General features: G+C 48.9%; 1 protein-coding gene across 4 annotated transcripts in view; it reads left to right on the forward strand.

The window, feature by feature from the left end:
* Positions 1-18523, forward strand: part of LOC134965810 (Friend leukemia integration 1 transcription factor-like) — a 69931-nt gene extending 51408 nt beyond the window's left edge. For all 4 annotated transcript variants that reach the window (XM_063942176.1, XM_063942177.1, XM_063942179.1 and 1 more), the window contains exon 9: positions 17786-18523. In XM_063942176.1, coding sequence (XP_063798246.1) covers positions 17786-18294 — 509 coding nt within the window. In that variant the 3' untranslated portion in view covers positions 18295-18523. The remainder of the gene's footprint in view (positions 1-17785) is intronic.
* Positions 18524-22422: the final 3899 nt, after the last annotated feature.

Here is a 22422-nt window from a genome sequence, read left to right on the forward strand (position 1 = left end):
CCCAACATGACCCTCTCCAGGAGGACACAATGCTCTGCTGCTGCACTTCCCTCTTACTGTATGATTACCATCACCTGTGCTATACCCTAATACTGACCCAGTGCTCATACCTATGTCATACCTCCCAACATGACCTCTCCAGGAGGACACAATGCTCTGCTGCTGCACTTCCCTCTTACTGTATGATTACCATCACCTGTGCTATACCCTAATACTGACCCAGTGCTCATACCTATGTCATACCTCCCAACATGACCTCTCCAGGAGGACACAATGCTCTGCTCCTGCTCTTCCCTCTTACTGTATGATTACCATCACCTGTGCTGTACCCTAATACTGACCCAGTGCTCATACCTATGTCATACCTCCCAACATGACCTCTCCAGGAGGACACAATGCTCTGCTCCTGCTCTTCCCTCTTACTGTATGATTACCATCACCTGTGCTGTACCCTAATACTGACCCAGTGCTCATACCTATGTCATACCTCCCAACATGACCTCTCCAGGAGGACACAATGCTCTGCTCCTGCTCTTCCCTCTTACTGTATGATTACCATCACCTGTGCTGTACCCTAATACTGACCCAGTGCTCATACCTATGTCATACCTCCCAACATGACCTCTCCAGGAGGACACAATGCTCTGCTCCTGCTCTTCCCTCTTACTGTATGATTACCATCACCTGTGCTGTACCCTAATACTGACCCAGTGCTCATACCTATGTCATACCTCCCAACATGACCTCTCTAGGAGGGACACACTGCTCTGCTCCTGCTCTTCCCTCTTACTGTATGATTACCATCACCTGTGCTGTACCCTAATACTGACCCAGTGCTCATACCTATGTCATACCCCCCAACATGACCTCTCCAGGAGGACACAATGCTCTGCTCCTGCTCTTCCCTCTTACTGTATGATTACCATCTCCTGTGCTGCACCCCAATACTGACCCAGTGCTCATACCTATGTCATACCTCCCAACATGACCCTCTCCAGGAGGGACACAATGCTCTGCTCCTGCTCTTCCCTATTACTGTATGATTACCATCACCTGTGCTGTACCCTAATACTGACCCAGTGCTCATACCTATGTCATACCCCCCAACATGTCCTCTCCAGGAGGACACAATGCTCTGCTCCTGCACTTCCCTCTTACTGTGTGATTACCATTACCTGTGCTGTACCCTAATACTGACCCAGTGCTCATACCTATGTCATACCTCCCAACATGACCTCTCCAGGAGGACACAATGCTCTGCTCCTGCTCTTCCCTCTTACTGTATGATTACCATCACCTGTGCTGTACCCTAATACTGACCCAGTGCTCATACCTATGTCATACCTCCCAACATGACCTCTCCAGGAGGACACAATGCTCTGCTCCTGGTTTTCCCTCTTACTGTATGATTACCATCACCTGTGCTGTACCCTAATACTGACCCAGTGCTCATACCTATGTCATACCTCCCAACATGACCTCTCCAGTAGGACACAATGCTCTGCTCCTGCTCTTCCCTCTTACTGTATTATTACCATCACCTGTGCTGTTCCCTAATACTGACCCAGTGCTCATACCTATGTCATACCTCCCAACATGACCTCTCCAGGAGGACACAATGCTCTGCTCCTGCACTTCCCTCTTACTGTATGATTACTATCACCTGTGCTGTACCCTAATACTGACCCAGTGCTCATACCTATGTCATACCTCCCAACATGACCCTCTCCAGGAGAACACAATGCTCTGCTCCTGCACTTCCCTCTTACTGTATGATTACCATCACCTGTGCTGTACCCTAATACTGACCCAGTACTCATACCTATGTCATACCTCCCAACATGACCCTCTCCAGGAGGGGACACAATGCTCTGCTCCTGCTCTTCCATCTTACTGTATGATTACCATCACCTGTGCTGTACCCTAATACTGACCCAGTGCTCATACCTATGTCATACCTCCCAACATGACCTCTCCAGGAGGACACAATGCTCTGCTCCTGCTCTTCCTTCTTACTGTATGATTACCTTCACCTGTGCTGATCCTAATACTGACCCAGTGCTCATACCTATGTCATACCTCCCAACATGACCCTCTCCAGGAGGACACAATGCTCTGCTCCTGCTCTTCCCTCTTACTGTATGATTACCATCACCTGTGCTGTACCCTAATACTGACCCAGTGCTCATACCTATGTCATACCTCCCAACATGACCTCTCCAGGAGGACACAATGCTCTGCTCCTGCACTTCCCTCTTACTGTATGATTACCATCACCTGTGCTGTACCCTAATACTGACCCAGTGCTCATACCTATGTCATACCTCCCAACATGACCTCTCCAGGAGGACACAATGCTCTGCTCCTGCTCTTCCATCTTACTGTATGATTACCATCACCTGTGCTGTGCCCTAATACTGACCCAGTGCTCATACCTATGTCATACCTCCCAACATGACCCTCTCCAGGAGGGGACACAATGCTCTGCTCCTGCTCTTCCATCTTACTGTATGATTACCATCACCTGTGCTGTACCCTAATACTGACCCAGTGCTCATACCTATGTCATACCTCCCAACATGACCTCTCCAGGAGGACACAATGCTCTGCTCCTGCTCTTCCTTCTTACTGTATGATTACCTTCACCTGTGCTGATCCTAATACTGACCCAGTGCTCATACCTATGTCATACCTCCCAACATGACCTCTCCAGGAGGACACAATGCTCTGCTCCTGCACTTCCCTCTTACTATATGATTACCATCACCTGTGCTGTACCCCAATACTGACCCAGTGCTCATACCTATGTCATACCTCCCAACATGACCTCTCCAGGAGGACACAATGCTCTGCTCCTGCACTTCCCTCTTACTGTGTGATTACCATCACCTGTGCTGTACCCTAATACTGACCCAGTGCTCATACCAATGTCATACCTCCCAACATGACCTCTCCAGGACACAATGCTCTGCTCCTGCACTACCCTCTTACTGTATGATTACCATCACCTGTGCTGTACCCTAATACTGACCCAGTGCTCATACCTATGTCATACCTCCCAACATGACCTCTCCAGGAGGACACAATGCTCTGCTCCTGCTCTTCCCTCTTACTTTATGATTACCATCACCTGTGCTGTACCCTAATACTGACCCAGTGCTCATACCTATGTCATACCTCCCAACATGACCCTCTCCAGGAGGACACAATGCTCTGCTCCTGCTCTTCCCTCTTACTGTATGATTACCATCACCTGTGCTGTACCCTAATACTGACCCAGTGCTCATACCTATGTCATACCTCCCAATATGACCTCTCCAGGAGGACACAATGCTCTGCTGATGCTCTTCCCTCTTACTTCATGATTACCATCACCTGTGCTGTACCCTAATACTGACCCAGTGCTCATACCTATGTCATACCTCCCAACATGACCCTCTCCAGGAGGACACAATGCTCTGCTCCTGCTCTTCCCTCTTACTGTATGATTACCATCACCTGTGCTGTACCCTAATACTTACCCAGTGCTCATACCTATGTTACACCTCCCAACATGACCTCTCCAGGAGGAAACAATGCTCTGCTCCTGCACTTCCCTCTTACTGTATGATTACCATCACATGTGCTGTACCCTAATACTGACCCAGTGCTCATACCTATGTCATACCTCCCAACATGACCCTCTCTAGGAGGACACAATGCTCTGCTCCTGCTCTTCCCTCTTACTGTATGATTACCATCACCTGTGCTGTACCCTAATACTGACCCAGTGGTCATACCTATGTCATACCTCCCAACATGACCTCTCCAGGAGGACACAATGCTCTGCTCCTGCTCTTCCCTCTTACTGTATGATTACCATAATTTGTGCTGTACCCTAATACTGACCCAGTGCTCATACCTATGTCATACCTTCCAACATGACCTCTCCAGGAGGACACAATGCTCTGCTCCTGCACTTCCCTCTTACTGTATGATTACCATCACCTGTGCTGTACCCTAATACTGACCCAGTGCTCATACCTATGTCATACCTCCCAATATGACCTCTCCAGGAGGACACAATGCTCTGCTCCTGCTCTTCCCTCTTACTTCATGATTACCATCACCTGTGCTGTACCCTAATACTGACCCAGTGCTCATACCTATGTCATACGTCCCAACATGACCTCTCCAGGAGGACACAATGCTCTGCTCCTGCTCTTCCCTCTTACTGTAGGATTACCATCACCTGTGCTGCACCCTAATACTGACCCAGTGCTCATACCTATGTCATATCTCCCAACATGACCTCTCCAGGAGGACACAAAGCTCTGCTCCTGCTCTTCCCTCTTACTGTATAATTACCATCACCTGTGCTGTACCCTAATACTGACCCAGTGCTCATATCTATGTCATACCTCCCAACATGACCCTCTCCAGGAGGGACACAATGCTCTGCTCCTGCTCTTCACTCTTACTGTATAATTACCATCACCTGTGCTGTACCCTAATACTGACCCAGTGCTCATACCTATGTCATACCTCCCAACATGACCTCTCCAGGAGGACACATTGCTCTGCTCCTGCTCTTCCCTCTTACTGTATGATTACCATCACCTGTGCTGTACCCTAATACTGACCCAGTGCTCATACCTATGTCATACCTCCCAACATGACCCTCTCCAGTAGGACACAATGCTCTGCTCCTGCTCTTCCCTCTTACTGTATGATTACCATCACCTGTGCTGTACCCTAATACTGACCCAGTGCTCATACCTATGTCATACCTCCCAACATGACCTCTCCAGGAGGACACAATGCTCTGCTCCTGCTCTTCCCTCTTACTGTATGATTACCATCACCTGTGCTGTACCCTAATACTGACCCAGTGCTCATACCTATGTCATATCTCCCAACATGACCTCTCCAGGAGGACACAATGCTCTGCTCCTGCTCTTCCCTCTTACTGTATGATTACCATCACCTGTGCTGTACCCTAATACTGACCCAGTGCTCATATCTATGTCATACCTCCCAACATGACCCTCTCCAGGAGGGACACAATGCTCTGCTCCTGCTCTTCACTCTTACTGTATAATTACCATCACCTGTGCTGTACCCTAATACTGACCCAGTGCTCATACCTATGTCATTCCTCCCAACATGACCTCTCCAGGAGGACACAATGCTCTGCTCCTGCTCTTCTCTCTTACTGTATGATTACCATCACCTGTGCTGTACCCTAATACTGACCCAGTGCTCATACCAGTCATACCTCCCAACATGACCTCTCCAGGAGGACACAATGATCTGCTCCTGCACTTCCCTCTTACTGTATGATTTCCATCACCTGTGCTGTACCCTAATTCTGACCCAGTGCTCATACCTATGTCATACCTCCCAACAAGACCTCTCCAGGAGGACACAATGCTCTGCTCCTGCTCTTCCCTCTTACTGTATGATTACCATCACCTGTGCTGTACCCTAATACTGACCCGGTGCTCATACCTATCTCATACCTCCCAACATGACCTCTCCAGGAGGACACAATGCTCTGCTCCTGCTCTTCCCTCTTACTGTATGATTACCATCACCTGTGCTGTACACTAATACTGACCCAGTGCTCATACCTATGTCATATCTCCCAACATGACCTCTCCAGGAGGACACAATGCTCTGCTCCTGCTCTTCTCTCTTACTGTATGATTACCATCACCTGTGCTGTACCCTAATACTGACCCAGTGCTCATACCAGTCATACCTCCCAACATGACCTCTCCAGGAGGACGCAATGCTCTGCTCCTGCACTTCCCTCTTACTGTATGATTACCATCACCTGTGCTGTACACTAATACTGACCCGGTGATCATACCTATGTCATACCTCCCAACATGACCTCTCCAGGAGGACACAATGCTCTGCTCCTGCACTTCCCTCTTACTGTATGATTACCATCACCTGTGCTGTACCCTAATACTGACCCAGTGCTCATACCTATGTCACACCTCCCAACATGACCTCTCCAGGAGGACACAATGCTCTGCTCCTGCACTTCCCTCTTACTGTATGATTACCATCACCTGTGCTGTACCCCAATACTGACCCAGTGCTCATACCTATGTCATACCTCCCAACATGACCTCTCCAGGAGGACACAATGCTCTGCTCCTGCTCTTCCCTCTTACTGTATGATTACCATCACCTGTGCTGTACCCTAATACTGACCCGGTGCTCATACCTATGTCATACCTCCCAACATGACCTCTCCAGGAGGACACAATGCTCTGCTCCTGCTCTTCCCTCTTACTGTATGATTACCATCACCTGTGCTGTACACTAATACTGACCCAGTGCTCATACCTATGTCATATCTCCCAACATGACCTCTCCAGGAGGACACAATGCTCTGCTCCTGCTCTTCTCTCTTACTGTATGATTACCATCACCTGTGCTGTACCCTAATACTGACCCAGTGCTCATACCAGTCATACCTCCCAACATGACCTCTCCAGGAGGACGCAATGCTCTGCTCCTGCACTTCCCTCTTACTGTATGATTACCATCACCTGTGCTGTACACTAATACTGACCCGGTGATCATACCTATGTCATACCTCCCAACATGACCTCTCCAGGAGGACACAATGCTCTGCTCCTGCACTTCCCTCTTACTGTATGATTACCATCACCTGTGCTGTACCCTAATACTGACCCAGTGCTCATACCTATGTCACACCTCCCAACATGACCTCTCCAGGAGGACACAATGCTCTGCTCCTGCACTTCCCTCTTACTGTATGATTACCATCACCTGTGCTGTACCCCAATACTGACCCAGTGCTCATACCTATGTCATACCTCCCAACATGACCTCTCCAGGAGGACACAATGCTCTGCTCCTGCACTTCCCTCTTACTGTATGATTACCATCACCTGTGCTGTACCCTAATACTGACCCAGTGCTCATACCTATGTCATACCTCCCAACATGACCTCTCCAGGAGGACACAATGCTCTGCTCCTGCACTTCCCTCTTACTGTGTGATTACCATTACCTGTGCTGTACCCTAATACTGACCCAGTGCTCATACCTATGTCATACCTCCCAACATGACTACTCCAGGAGGACACAATGCTCTGCTCCCGCTCTTCCTTCTTACTGTATGATTACCATCACCTGTGCTGTACCCCAATACTGACCCAGTGCTCATACCTATGTTATACCTTCCATCATGACCTCTCCAGAAGGACACAATGCTCTGCTCCTGCACTTCCCTCTTACTGTATGATTACCATCACCTGTGCTGTACCCTAATACTGACCCAGTGCTCATACCTATGTCATACCTCCCAACATGACCTCTCCAGGAGGACACAATGCTCTGCTCCTGCTCTTCCCTCTTACTGTATGATTACCTTCACCTGTGCTGTACCCTAATACTTACCCAGTGCTCATACCTATGTCATACCTCCCAACATGACCCTCTCCAGGAGGACACAATGCTCTGCTCCTGCACTTCCCTCTTACTGTATGATTACCATCACCTGTGCTGTACCCTAATACTGACCCAGTGCTCATACCTTTGTCATACCTCCCAACATGACCTCTACAGGAGGACACAATGCTCTGCTCCTGCTCTTCCCTCTTACTGTATGATTACCATCACCTGTGCTGTTCCCTAATACTGACCCAGTGCTCATACCTATGTCATACCTCCCAACATGACCTCTCCAGGAGGACACAATGCTCTGCTCCTGCACTTCCCTCTTACTGTGTGATTACCATCACCTGTGCTGTACCCTAATACTGACCCAGTGCTCATACCTATGTCATACCTCCCAACATGACCCTCTCCAGGAGGACACAATGCTCTGCTGCTGGACTTCCCTCTTACTGTATGATTACCTTCACCTGTGCTGTACCCTAATACTTACCCAGTGCTCATACCTATGTCATACCTCCCAACATGACCCTCTCCAGGAGGACACAATGCTCTGCTGCTGGACTTCCCTCTTACTGTATGATTACCTTCACCTGTGCTGTACCCTAATACTTACCCAGTGCTCATACCTATGTCATACCTCCCAACATGACCCTCTCCAGGAGGACACAATGCTCTGCTCCTGCACTTCCCTCTTACTGTATGATTACCATCACCTGTGCTGTGCCCTAATACTGACCCAGTGCTCATACCTATGTCATACCTCCCAACATGACCTCTCCAGGAGGACTCAATGCTCTGCTTCTAGACTTCCCTCTTACTGTATGATTACCATCACCTGTGCTGTACCCTAATACTGACCCAGTGCTCATACCTATGTCATACCTCCCAACATGACCTCTCCAGGAGGACTCAATGCTCTGCTTCTAGATTTCCCTCTTACTGTATGATTACCATCACCTGTGCTGTACCCTAATACTGACCCAGTGCTCATACCTATGTCATACCTCCCAACATGACCCTCTCCAGGAGGACACAATGCTCTGCTCCTGCTCTTCCCTCTTACTGTATGATTACCATCACCTGTGCTGTACCCTAATGCTGACCCAGTGCTCATACCTATGTCATACCTCCCAACATGACCCTCTCCAGGAGGACACAATGCTCTGCTCCTGCACTTCCCTCTTACTGTATGATTACCATCACCTGTGCTATGCCCTAATACTTACCCAGTGCTCATACCTATGTCATACCTCCCAACATGACCTCTCCAGGAGGACACAATGCTCTGCTCCTGCACTTCCCTCTTACTGTGTGATTACCATTACCTGTGCTGTACCCTAATACTGACCCAGTGCTCATACCTATGTCATACCTCCCAACATGACTACTCCAGGAGGACACAATGCTCTGCTCCCGCTCTTCCTTCTTACTGTATGATTACCATCACCTGTGCTGTACCCCAATACTGACCCAGTGCTCATACCTATGTTATACCTTCCATCATGACCTCTCCAGAAGGACACAATGCTCTGCTCCTGCACTTCCCTCTTACTGTATGATTACCATCACCTGTGCTGTACCCTAATACTGACCCAGTGCTCATACCTATGTCATACCTCCCAACATGACCTCTCCAGGAGGACACAATGCTCTGCTCCTGCTCTTCCCTCTTACTGTATGATTACCTTCACCTGTGCTGTACCCTAATACTTACCCAGTGCTCATACCTATGTCATACCTCCCAACATGACCCTCTCCAGGAGGACACAATGCTCTGCTCCTGCACTTCCCTCTTACTGTATGATTACCATCACCTGTGCTGTACCCTAATACTGACCCAGAGCTCATACCTTTGTCATACCTCCCAACATGACCTCTACAGGAGGACACAATGCTCTGCTCCTGCTCTTCCCTCTTACTGTATGATTACCATCACCTGTGCTGTTCCCTAATACTGACCCAGTGCTCATACCTATGTCATACCTCCCAACATGACTACTCCAGGAGGACACAATGCTCTGCTCCCGCTCTTCCTTCTTACTGTATGATTACCTTCACCTGTGCTGTACCCTAATACTTACCCAGTGCTCATACCTATGTCATACCTCCCAACATGACCCTCTCCAGGAGGACACAATGCTCTGCTCCTGCACTTCCCTCTTACTGTATGATTACCATCACCTGTGCTGTGCCCTAATACTGACCCAGTGCTCATACCTATGTCATACCTCCCAACATGACCTCTCCAGGAGAACTCAATGCTCTGCTTCTAGACTTCCCTCTTACTGTATGATTACCATCACCTGTGCTGTACCCTAATACTGACCCAGTGCTCATACCTATGTCATACCTCCCAACATGACCTCTCCAGGAGGACTCAATGCTCTGCATCTAGACTTCCCTCTTACTGTATGATTACCATCACCTGTGCTGTACCCTAATACTGACCCAGTGCTCAAACCTATGTCATACCTCCCAACATGACCTCTCCAGGAGGACACAATGCTCTGCTCCTGCTCTTCCCTCTTACTGTATGATTACCATCACCTGTGCTGTACCCTAATGCTGACCCAGTGCTCATACCTATGTCATACCTCCCAACATGATCTCTCCAGGAGGACACAATGCTCTGCTCCTGCACTTCCCTCTTACTGTATGATTACCATCACCTGTGCTGTACCCTAATACTGACCCAGTGCTCATACCTATGTCATACCTCCCAACATGACCCTCTCCAGGAGGACACAATGCTCTGCTCCTGCACTTCCCTCTTACTGTATGATTACCATCACCTGTGCTGTACCCTAATACTGACCCAGTGCTCATACCTTTGTCATACCTCTCAACATGACCTCTACAGGAGGACACAATGCTCTGCTCCTGCTCTTCCCTCTTACTGTATGATTACCATCACCTGTGCTGTGCCCTAATACTGACCCAGTGCTCATACCTATGTCATACCTCCCAACATGACCTCTCCAGGAGGACTCAATGCTCTGCTTCTAGACTTCCCTCTTACTGTATGATTACCATCACCTGTGCTGTACCCTAATACTGACCCAGTGCTCATACCTATGTCATACCTCCCAACATGACCTCTCCAGGAGGACTCAATGCTCTGCTTCTAGTCTTCCCTCTTACTGTATGATTACCATCACCTGTGCTGTACCCTAATACTGACCCAGTGCTCATACCTATGTCATACCTCCCAACATGACCCTCTCCAGGAGGACACAATGCTCTGCTCCTGCTCTTCCCTCTTACTGTATGATTACCATCACCTGTGCTGTACCCTAATGCTGACCCAGTGCTCATACCTATGTCATACCTCCCAACATGATCTCTCCAGGAGGACACAATGCTCTGCTCCTGCACTTCCCTCTTACTGTATGATTACCATCACCTGTGCTGTACCCCAATACTGACCCAGTGCTCATACCTATGTCATACCTCCCAACATGACCTCTCCAGGAGGACACAATGCTCTGCTCCTGCACTTCCCTCTTACTGTATGATTACCATCACCTGTGCTGTACCCTAATACTGACCCAGTGCTCATACCTATGTCATACCTCCCAACATGACCTCTCCAGGAGGACACAATGCTCTGCTCCTGCACTTCCCTCTTACTGTGTGATTACCATCACCTGTGCTGTACCCTAATACTGACCCAGTGCTCATACCTATGTCATACCTCCCAACATGACATCTCCAGGAGGACACAATGCTCTGCTCCCGCTCTTCCTTCTTACTGTATGATTAACATCACCTGTGCTGTACCCCAATACTGACCCAGTGCTCATACCTATGTTATACCTTCCATCATGACCTCTCCAGAAGGACACAATGCTCTGCTCCTGCACTTCCCCCTTACTGTATGATTACCATCACCTGTGCTGTACCCTAATACTGACCCAGTGCTTATACCTATGTCATACCTCCCAACATGACCTCTCCAGGAGGACACAATGCTCTGCTCCTGCACTTCCCTCTTACTGTATGATTACCATCACCTGTGCTGTGCCCTAATACTGACCCAGTGCTCATACCTATGTCATACCTCCCAACATGACCTCTCCAGGAGAACTCAATGCTCTGCTTCTAGACTTCCCTCTTACTGTATGATTACCATCACCTGTGCTGTACCTAATACTGACCCAGTGCTCATACCTATGTCATACCTCCCAACATGACCTCTCCAGGAGGACTCAATGCTCTGCATCTAGACTTCCCTCTTACTGTATGATTACCATCACCTGTGCTGTACCCTAATACTGACCCAGTGCTCATACCTAAGTCATACCTCCCAACATGACCTCTCCAGGAGGACACAATGCTCTGCTCCTGCTCTTCCCTCTACTGTATGATTACCATCACCTGTGCTGTACCCTAATGCTGACCCAGTGCTCATACCTATGTCATACCTCCCAACATGATCTCTCCAGGAGGACACAATGCTCTGCTCCTGCACTTCCCTCTTACTGTATGATTACCATCACCTGTGCTGTACCCCAATACTGACCCAGTGCTCATACCTATGTCATACCTCCCAACATGACCTCTCCAGGAGGACACAATGCTCTGCTCCTGCACTTCCCTCTTACTGTATGATTACCATCACCTGTGCTGTACCCTAATACTGACCCAGTGCTCATACCTATGTCATACCTCCCAACATGACCTCTCCAGGAGGACACAATGCTCTGCTCCTGCACTTCCCTCTTACTGTGTGATTACCATTACCTGTGCTGTACCCTAATACTGACCCAGTGCTCATACCTATGTCATACCTCCCAACATGACTACTCCAGGAGGACACAATGCTCTGCTCCCGCTCTTCCTTCTTACTGTATGATTACCATCACCTGTGCTGTACCCCAATACTGACCCAGTGCTCATACCTATGTTATACCTTCCATCATGACCTCTCCAGAAGGACACAATGCTCTGCTCCTGCACTTCCCTCTTACTGTATGATTACCATCACCTGTGCTGTACCCTAATACTGACCCAGTGCTCATACCTATGTCATACCTCCCAACATGACCTCTCCAGGAGGACACAATGCTCTGCTCCTGCTCTTCCCTCTTACTGTATGATTACCTTCACCTGTGCTGTACCCTAATACTTACCCAGTGCTCATACCTATGTCATACCTCCCAACATGACCCTCTCCAGGAGGACACAATGCTCTGCTCCTGCACTTCCCTCTTACTGTATGATTACCATCACCTGTGCTGTACCCTAATACTGACCCAGTGCTCATACCTTTGTCATACCTCCCAACATGACCTCTACAGGAGGACACAATGCTCTGCTCCTGCTCTTCCCTCTTACTGTATGATTACCATCACCTGTGCTGTTCCCTAATACTGACCCAGTGCTCATACCTATGTCATACCTCCCAACATGACCTCTCCAGGAGGACACAATGCTCTGCTCCTGCACTTCCCTCTTACTGTGTGATTACCATCACCTGTGCTGTACCCTAATACTGACCCAGTGCTCATACCTATGTCATACCTCCCAACATGACCCTCTCCAGGAGGACACAATGCTCTGCTGCTGGACTTCCCTCTTACTGTATGATTACCTTCACCTGTGCTGTACCCTAATACTTACCCAGTGCTCATACCTATGTCATACCTCCCAACATGACCCTCTCCAGGAGGACACAATGCTCTGCTGCTGGACTTCCCTCTTACTGTATGATTACCTTCACCTGTGCTGTACCCTAATACTTACCCAGTGCTCATACCTATGTCATACCTCCCAACATGACCCTCTCCAGGAGGACACAATGCTCTGCTCCTGCACTTCCCTCTTACTGTATGATTACCATCACCTGTGCTGTACCCTAATACTGACCCAGTGCTCATACCTATGTCATACCTCCCAACATGACCTCTCCAGGAGGACTCAATGCTCTGCTTCTAGACTTCCCTCTTACTGTATGATTACCATCACCTGTGCTGTACCCTAATACTGACCCAGTGCTCATACCTATGTCATACCTCCCAACATGACCTCTCCAGGAGGACTCAATGCTCTGCTTCTAGACTTCCCTCTTACTGTATGATTACCATCACCTGTGCTGTACCCTAATACTGACCCAGTGCTCATACCTATGTCATACCTCCCAACATGACCCTCTCCAGGAGGACACAATGCTCTGCTCCTGCTCTTCCCTCTTACTGTATGATTACCATCACCTGTGCTGTACCCTAATGCTGACCCAGTGCTCATACCTATGTCATACCTCCCAACATGATCTCTCCAGGAGGACACAATGCTCTGCTCCTGCACTTCCCTCTTACTGTATGATTACCATCACCTGTGCTGTACCCCAATACTGACCCAGTGCTCATACCTTTGTCATACCTCCCAACATGACCTCTACAGGAGGACACAATGCTCTGCTCCTGCTCTTCCCTCTTACTGTATGATTACCATCACCTGTGCTGTTCCCTAATACTGACCCAGTGCTCATACCTATGTCATACCTCCCAACATGACCTCTCCAGGAGGACACAATGCTCTGCTCCTGCACTTCCCTCTTACTGTATGATTACCATCACCTGTGCTGTACCCTAATACTGACCCAGTGCTCATACCTATGTCATACCTCCCAACATGACCTCTCCAGGAGGACACAATGCTCTGCTCCTGCACTTCCCTCTTACTGTGTGATTACCATCACCTGTGCTGTACCCTAATACTGACCCAGTGCTCATACCTATGTCATACCTCCCAACATGACATCTCCAGGAGGACACAATGCTCTGCTCCCGCTCTTCCTTCTTACTGTATGATTACCATCACCTGTGCTGTACCCCAATACTGACCCAGTGCTCATACCTATGTTATACCTTCCATCATGACCTCTCCAGAAGGACACAATGCTCTGCTCCTGCACTTCCCTCTTACTGTATGATTACCATCACCTGTGCTGTACCCTAATACTGACCCAGTGCTCATACCTATGTCATACCTCCCAACATGACCTCTCCAGAAGGACACAATGCTCTGCTCCTGCTCTTCCCTCTTACTGTATGATTACCTTCACCTGTGCTGTACCCTAATACTTACCCAGTGCTCATACCTATGTCATACCTCCCAACATGACCCTCTCCAGGAGGACACAATGCTCTGCTCCTGCACTTCCCTCTTACTGTATGATTACCATCACCTGTGCTGTACCCTAGTACTGACCCAGTGCTCATACCTATGTCATACCTCCCAACATGACCTCTACAGGAGGACACAATGCTCTGCTCCTGCTCTTCCCTCTTACTGTATGATTACCATCACCTGTGCTGTTCCCTAATACTGACCCAGTGCTCATACCTATGTCATACCTCCCAACATGACCTCTCCAGGAGGACTCAATGCTCTGCTTCTAGACTTCTCTTACTGTATGATTACCATCATTTGTGCTGTACCCTAATACTGACCCAGTGCTCATACCTATGTTATACCTCCCAACATGACCTCTCCAGGAGGACACAATGCTCTGCTCCTGCTCTTCCCTCTTACTGTATGATTACCATCACCTGTGCTGTATCCTAATACTGACCCAGTGCTCATACCTATGTCATACCTCCCAACATGACCCTCTCCAGGAGGACACAATGCTCTGCTCCTGCTCTTCCCTCTTACTGTATGATTACCATCACCTGTGCTGTACCCCAATACTGACCCAGTGCTCATACCTATGTCATACCTCCCAACATGACCTCTCCAGGAGGACACAATGCTCTGCTCCTGCACTTCCCTCTTACTGTATGATTACCATCACCTGTGTTGTACCCTAATACTGACCCAGTGCTCATACCTATGTCATACCTCCCAACATGACCCTCTCCAGGAGGACACAATGCTCTGCTCCTGGACTTCCCTCTTACTGTATGATTACCATCACCTGTGCTGTACCCTAATACTGACCCAGTGCTCATACCTATGTCATACCTCCCAACATGACCTCTCCAGGAGGACACAATGCTCTGCTCCTGCTCTTCCCTCTTACTGTATGATTACCATCACCTGTGCTGTACCCTAATACTGACCCAGTGCTCATACCTATGTCATACCTCCCAACATGACCCTCTCCAGGAGGACACAATGCTCTGCTCCTGCTCTTCCCTCTTACTGTATGATTACCATCACCTGTGCTGTACCCTAATATTGACCGAGTGCTCATACCTATGTTATACCTCCCAACATGACCCTCTCCAGGAGGACACAATGCTCTGCTCCTGAACTGTTCTCTTACTGTATGATTGCAGACACCTGTTTTGAACAGGTGAATGGATAAGAAAGGTGTTTCACCACAGGTGCCGGCAGTCATACAGTAAGAGAAAAGTCCAGAAGCAGAGCATTCTGTCCCTCCAGGAGAGGGTCATGAAGGGAGGTATGAGCACGTAGCAATTATTTCAACATTCAGGAAGGTTGACATGACATGTTAGGTTTAGGATTAAGGTTAGGATTAAGGTTAGGGTTAAATTTAGGTTTATAGTTAGGGTAGTCTGCAGTTAGGATAGGGTCAGGCTCTGGCTGGGATTAGGATTCAGTTAGGGTGGGGTCAGGCTCTGGCTGGGGTTAGGATTCAGTTAGGGTAGGGTCAGGCTCTGGCTGGGGTTAGAACTCAGTTAGGGTTAGGCATCAGTTTGGGTAGGGTCAGGCTGCAGTTAGGGTAGGGTTAGGTTCCAGCTGGGGTTCGGCTTCAGTTAGGTTAGAGTCAGGCTCTGGCTGGGGTTAGGCTGCAGTTAGTGGTAGGGTCAGGCTTCAGTTAGGTAAGGGTCAGGCTCTGGCTGGGGTTAGGCTGCAGTTAGGTTAGGGTTATGCTTCAGTTGGGGTTAGGCTACTGTTAGGGTAGGGTTAGGCCGCAGTAAGGGTTTGAGTTAGGCTGCAGTTAGGGTAGGGTTAGGCCGCAGTAAGGGTTTGAGTTAGGCTGCAGTTATGGTAGGGTTAGGCAGCAGTTAGGCCACAGTTAAGGCCCATACACACTTGACGATAAAATGAGCGACGTCGTTCATTTCAGCCCTCATCAACGACGTCGCTCATTATATCGTCAAGTGTGTATGCATCCGACGACCACCGATGCGCGGCCCCGTGGGACGTTAACGACCCTCGCATATCTGTGGAGCATGTATGCTCAATTTCCACTATGGTCGTTACCGACCAGACACGTCGTTGAATGTGTATGGTGTGAACGACGAAAGACCAAGCCACTGTTCACCAGCCCTGTTGCCAGCTCATTATTTTAAGAAACTATTCAGCTTGGATGCTTCAACGATGAATGGTCTTTGGTCGTTGGTGGTGTGTATGCTCATGTCGTTTGCTCAGCTGTTCAAGGGAAGTTCAAGGGAAGTCGTTAACGACGGTCGTTAACAACGTGTGCATCGTCAAGTGTGTATGGGCCTTTAGGTTTCAGTTTGCGTAGGGTCAGGCTTTATTTAGGTTAGGGTCAGGCTCTGGCTGGGGTTAGGAATCAGTTAGGGTAGGGTCAGGCTCTGGCTGGGGTTAGGATTCAGTTAGGGTAGGGTCAGGCTCTGGCTGGGGTTAGAACTCAGTTAGGGTTAGGCATCAGTTTGGGTAGGGTCAGGCTGCAGTTAGGGTAGGGTTAGGTTCCAGCTGGGGTTAGGCATCAGTTAGGGTAGGGTCAGGCTCTGGCTGGGGTTAGGATTGAGTTAGGGTAGGGTCAGGCTCTGGCTCAGGTTAGGACTCAGTTAGGGTTAGGCATCAGTTTGGGTAGGGTCAGGCTGCAGTAAGGGTAGGATTAGGTTCCAGCTGGGGTTAGGCTTCAGTTAGTTTAAAGTCAGGCTCTGGCTGGGGTTAGGCTGCAGTTAGGTTAGGGTTATGCTTCAGTTGGGGTTAGGCTACTGTCAGGGTAGGGTTAGGCGGCTTAGGCCGCAGTAAGGGTTTGAGTTAGGCTGCAGTTAGGGTAGGGTTAGGCAGCAGTTAGGTTTCAGTTTGGGTAGGGTCAGGCTTTATTTAGGTTAGGGTCAAGCTCTGGCTGGGGTTAGGCTGCACTTAGGTTAGGGTTATGATTCAGTTGTGGTTAGGCTAAAGTTAGGGTAGGGTTAGGCCGCAGTTAGCATAGAGTTAGACTCCGGCTAGGGTTAGGCTGTGGTTATGGTAGGGCTCTAACAATGGAAAAACTCTATGTTAGACGGGCTCTGCTTGGCTCCATTAAGTCCAGTATACCAGTGCAGTATCGACGTTTACTTGCCCAAACTTTGCTATGGGGCGCTATTCCGCTACTGTATAGAGGGGTCATCTGGGCAGAGGGTGACATTGTGGGAACTGTGCCAGTCATGCTCTGAGTCACTCACCATTAATTTTTTTGGTGCTCCTGCAGGCAGCGGGCAGATCCAGCTGTGGCAGTTCCTCCTGGAGCTCCTGTCGGACAGTGGAAACGCCGGCTGTATCGCCTGGGAGGGAGTGAATGGAGAATTCAAGATGACAGACCCGGATGAGGTAGCCCGGCGCTGGGGGGAGCGGAAGAGCAAGCCAAACATGAACTATGACAAGCTGAGCCGTGCCCTGCGCTATTACTACGACAAGAACATCATGAGCAAGGTGCACGGGAAGCGATACGCCTACAGGTTCGATTTCCAGGGAATCCAAGTGGTCCAGCAGTCTCACAACAGTGACCCCTCAGTCTGCAAATACCAGGATGGGAACTATTACGCGCAGCAAGCCAAGCCAGCAGTTCCACTACCTCCCCACCACACCCAGTCGCCCTCCCTACCCATCATCCCAGTGCAGTACTTCAGCACGCCACCTGGCGGAGGACTGTACCCAGGGCAAGGGGTGACACGGCAACATGGCGGCCAGCTGGGGTCACATCTGGGGAGCTACTACTGAGCCAGGGCTCGTAGGGTGTGGAAGTGCAGGACCGGGGGGAAACGAGTGCGGTAAAGGCAGAGATATGTGGACAGACCTTCCTGGACATGTACTATTGGGGTGAGGCCCATTGACCCCCTTCTCTCTGAGGACTTTCTTGGAGCACTGGTTTTGGGGTTTTCTTGTCTTATTTGTGTTATTTGTATTTTTTAATCTGTATTTCATTTATTAAAGGTATTTGGATGCCTCAGTCCTCTTTTTATTCATTTATTGTAGACAATGGTACTTGCAGATCTGTGCTTTTAGTATAATCCCAGAGGCCGGAGCCATTCCGGGGTTTGTCGCCGCGTCCGCCAAAGAGACGATAAGAGAAAGCAGCGTCATAATAAATGACGAATGATCTTTCCGAGACTTTAGACACAGCGCTAATAATATTTATATGACTTGTAGCTTGTACGGTTGAGCAGCTATCCTTCTATAACTGCGTACAGCGGCCCGAGAGCTGTAACCCCCGCTCTTCTATTACGGGGGCAAATTGTCTGATCAAGTGGTGGGAGCTTCATGCAGAGCTCGGAGCAAAGCCCGGTACAGGGTGTAAATTTGCTATGTTATATTTTTTGCATGCAGAGGAAATACTGCCCAGTGCCCATCAATAACTGTAGCTTTATACTGAGATAGGCAGGGTGTTCCGCTCTCCCAACTCTAAATCTGACCTCACATTGAATATTTACCCACCTAGTACACACCGGGATCCGGTCTCTAGGTTGACAGTAATTAGGTCGACCTTGCATACCACACCCGTACACACCACCCCCAGCAGCGTGTGAGGGATCGCCACCTAGTAGCTGGATACCCTCCTCACTGGTAATGTTACCCACAGCAACGAATCAGAATATGTTTATCATTTCTCTATTGCCTCCTAGAAAATGATAGACTGAATCTGATTGGTTGCTAAGGGCCACATCAACACTTTAAAATTTTGGGAGCTTTAGTAAATATACCCCGTAGTGTTCTCTGTCAAGTCATGGTGAGACTGCCTAGAAATACATCAAATAGTCTAACCACTAGAGCTTACACTCATGCCTACTCTTATCAGTTACATGTAAAAAATTAATAAATATTCAAGGTACACTAAGAAAACTGTTGATGGTGTTACCTGTCCAACCAATCAGAAGTTTGTTTTCATGTTGTACAGTACATCTGCATTAAGACAAGGACAGGGTTTGATTGGATAATATGGATAGCGACCTCTACAAAGTCTCACATTCTTCCTCTATGATTCCTTTGAGCATCTTTATGGAGGAGATGCATCAAAGCTTGGACAGAGATGATTTGGAGAGAGATTATGGGGTCTATTCATGAAGCAGTGAAAAGTGTGGAGAAGTGAGCCAGAGGAGAAGTTGCCCATGACAACCAATCAGCATTGAAGTAACATTTATCATTTGCATACTGTACAATTGTACGGAGCAGCCGATTGGTTGCCATGGGCAACTTCTCCACAGGCTCACTTCTCCACTCTTTTTCTGCTTCCTGAATAGGCCAACCAATCAGCGCATAACTGCCATGTTACAGGCTGTTTGAAAACTGACAGATAGGAGCTGATTGGTCAGTACTTTCTCTCTCTCCACGGATTCGTACATCTTCCTCTATGATATGAGGTCCTGTGACCTACAGGATAAAGTCTATTTAGATAATGCAATTTATGGCACTTGTACTTTTCCGTGACTCCGCAAACCCTATAGGGTTGATAGAGCAGAACCAGTTTACAAAAATGGCCAAAGAGTCACCAAAATCCAGCCATTATATATTGCTATTATTCATGAAAGGACCCGACAGGAATTCAGGGGGACCAAGCAGTGATAAAAGTGGAGAAGTAAGCCAGTGGAGAAGCTGCCCATGGCAACCAATCAGCTGCTCTGTATACTTTTATAGTTAGCTAATTATAAATGTTACGTCAATGCTGATTGGTTGCCATGGGTAACTTCTCCACTGCCTCACTTCTCCACTTTTATCACTGCTTAGTTCATGTTCCCCTCAGTCTTATATTTATTTGTCCAGCTTGGTCTATGATAACCTAGCCCTCAGGTATGGCTGACAGTCGCCATCTTGTACCATCTCCATGTAGTCTATTTGACTACCTAATCCATAATATTGTAGCTTGCTGCCATCGCTGATTGGAAATTTGGCCGATATCAGGCCTGTTTTCCTGGTGCTATTGAGGAGGTGTTAGTAAATGTCCCTGACAGTTCCTGTATCCTCACCCCCATAGATGGGGGCCTGTAACACAAGACGGTAATGATACAGAGAGTGACCTGTGATCTCTGGTAAGCTGAAGTGACTGAAAGTGATTGAGGTATGACACGGCCCAATATCCTGCTGTACCCTGTCAGACATTAATGCACTTCCTGTATACACACATGCACAGATGTCTTCCTGTTTATCAGGAAACAGGACAATGGGCAGAAACGGCCCCCAGAAGCCCCCACGCTCTGTGCCTCAGATGGAAGACATTGATAGGGCAGCACGGGAACGTAGCTTATACAGGGACAGCAGGCGGCTGTGGTTGGTGGTGGTAATACAGCAATACTTATAGTATATGATTGTGACACTGGGTACTGTGTGGCATAGAGGTCAGGGGGCACTGGTACGGTACATATAGATGGGGTATAATGTGGCAGGGTACATGGGTGGGATACAGTATGAGATGCAAACATGGAGTGCACACTGACAATGTTCATAGGTGAAGGGATGGGGTACAGTGAGATAGGGCACAGGAGGGGTAGAGTGAGATAGGGCATAGTGTCATAGGGTACAGTGAGACAGGGCACAGAGGGAGTACAGTGAGATAGGGCACGGGGAGAGTACAGTGCCATAGGGCACAGTGTGGTATGGTACAGAGGGGGTACAGTGAGATAGGGCACGGGGAGAGTACAGTGCCATAGGGCACAGTGTGGTATGGTACAGAGGGGGTACAGTGAGATAGGGCACAGGAAGAGTACAGTGTCATAGGGTACAGTGAGACAGGGCACAGAGGGAGTACAGTGAGATAGGGCACGGGGAGAGTACAGTGCCATAGGGCACAGTGTGGTATGGTACAGAGGGGGTACAGTGAGATAGGGCACGGGGAGAGTACAGTGCCATAGGGCACAGTGTGGTATGGTACAGAGGGGGTACAGTGAGATAGGGCACGGGGAGAGTACAGTGCCATAGGGCACAGTGTGGTATGGTACAGAGGGCGTACAGTGAGATAGGGCACAGGGAGAGTACAGTGCCATAGGGCACAGTGTGGTATGGTACAGAGGGGGTACAGTGAGATAGGGCACGGGGAGAGTACAGTGCCATAGGGCACAGTGTGGTATGGTACAGAGGGGGTACAGTGAGATAGGGCACAGGGAGGGTACAGTGCCATAGGGCACAGTGTGGTATGGTACAGAGGGGGTACAGTGAGATAGGGCACAGAGGGAGTTCAGTGAGATTGTACTCTCCCCGTGCCCTGAGGAGGGTATGGTGCCATAGGATACAGTGAGATAGGGCAAAGGGAGCAGTGTGGTAGGGCACAAAGGGGGTACAGTGAGACAGTACACAGAGGAGGGTACAGTGTGATTAGGCACTGAGGGCTACAGTGATCAGGTACTGAAGTGGTACAGTGTGATAGGGCACAGGGGGTAAAGTGCCATAGGGCAGAGAGGAGGTACAGTGTGATAAATCAGGATTTTGGTACTTACCGATAAATCCCTTTCTCCGATTCCACAGGGGCCACTGGAGCGTAGTTACAATGGGGAAATAGTAGGCAGTAATTGGGAGCTGGCACTTTAAAATTCTCACACTGTGGCTAGCTCCTCCCCTACTATCTCCCCTCCAAGCCAGTCTACGTAAAACTGTGCCCGAGGAGAGCTGTAATAAACAAACCGTAAGGTAGAGGAGGTTAATGACGCCCTGTAACCCAGGATAACACAAACCAAACCTGGAACAGAACCTAACAACATAACCGGCTAGCCCGAACTCAACAAGCAGTCATATGGTGATCTGCAAACCGTTAAGCAAAAAACAAGGAGGAACAGCGCTGGGCGGGCGTCCAGTGGCCCCTGTGGAATCGGAGAAAGGGATTTATCGGTAAGTACCAAAATCCTGATTTCTCCTTCATCCACT

This window comes from Pseudophryne corroboree, chromosome 10 (genome assembly GCF_028390025.1).
Source record: "Pseudophryne corroboree isolate aPseCor3 chromosome 10, aPseCor3.hap2, whole genome shotgun sequence".
Taxonomy (NCBI): Eukaryota; Metazoa; Chordata; class Amphibia; order Anura; family Myobatrachidae; genus Pseudophryne; species Pseudophryne corroboree.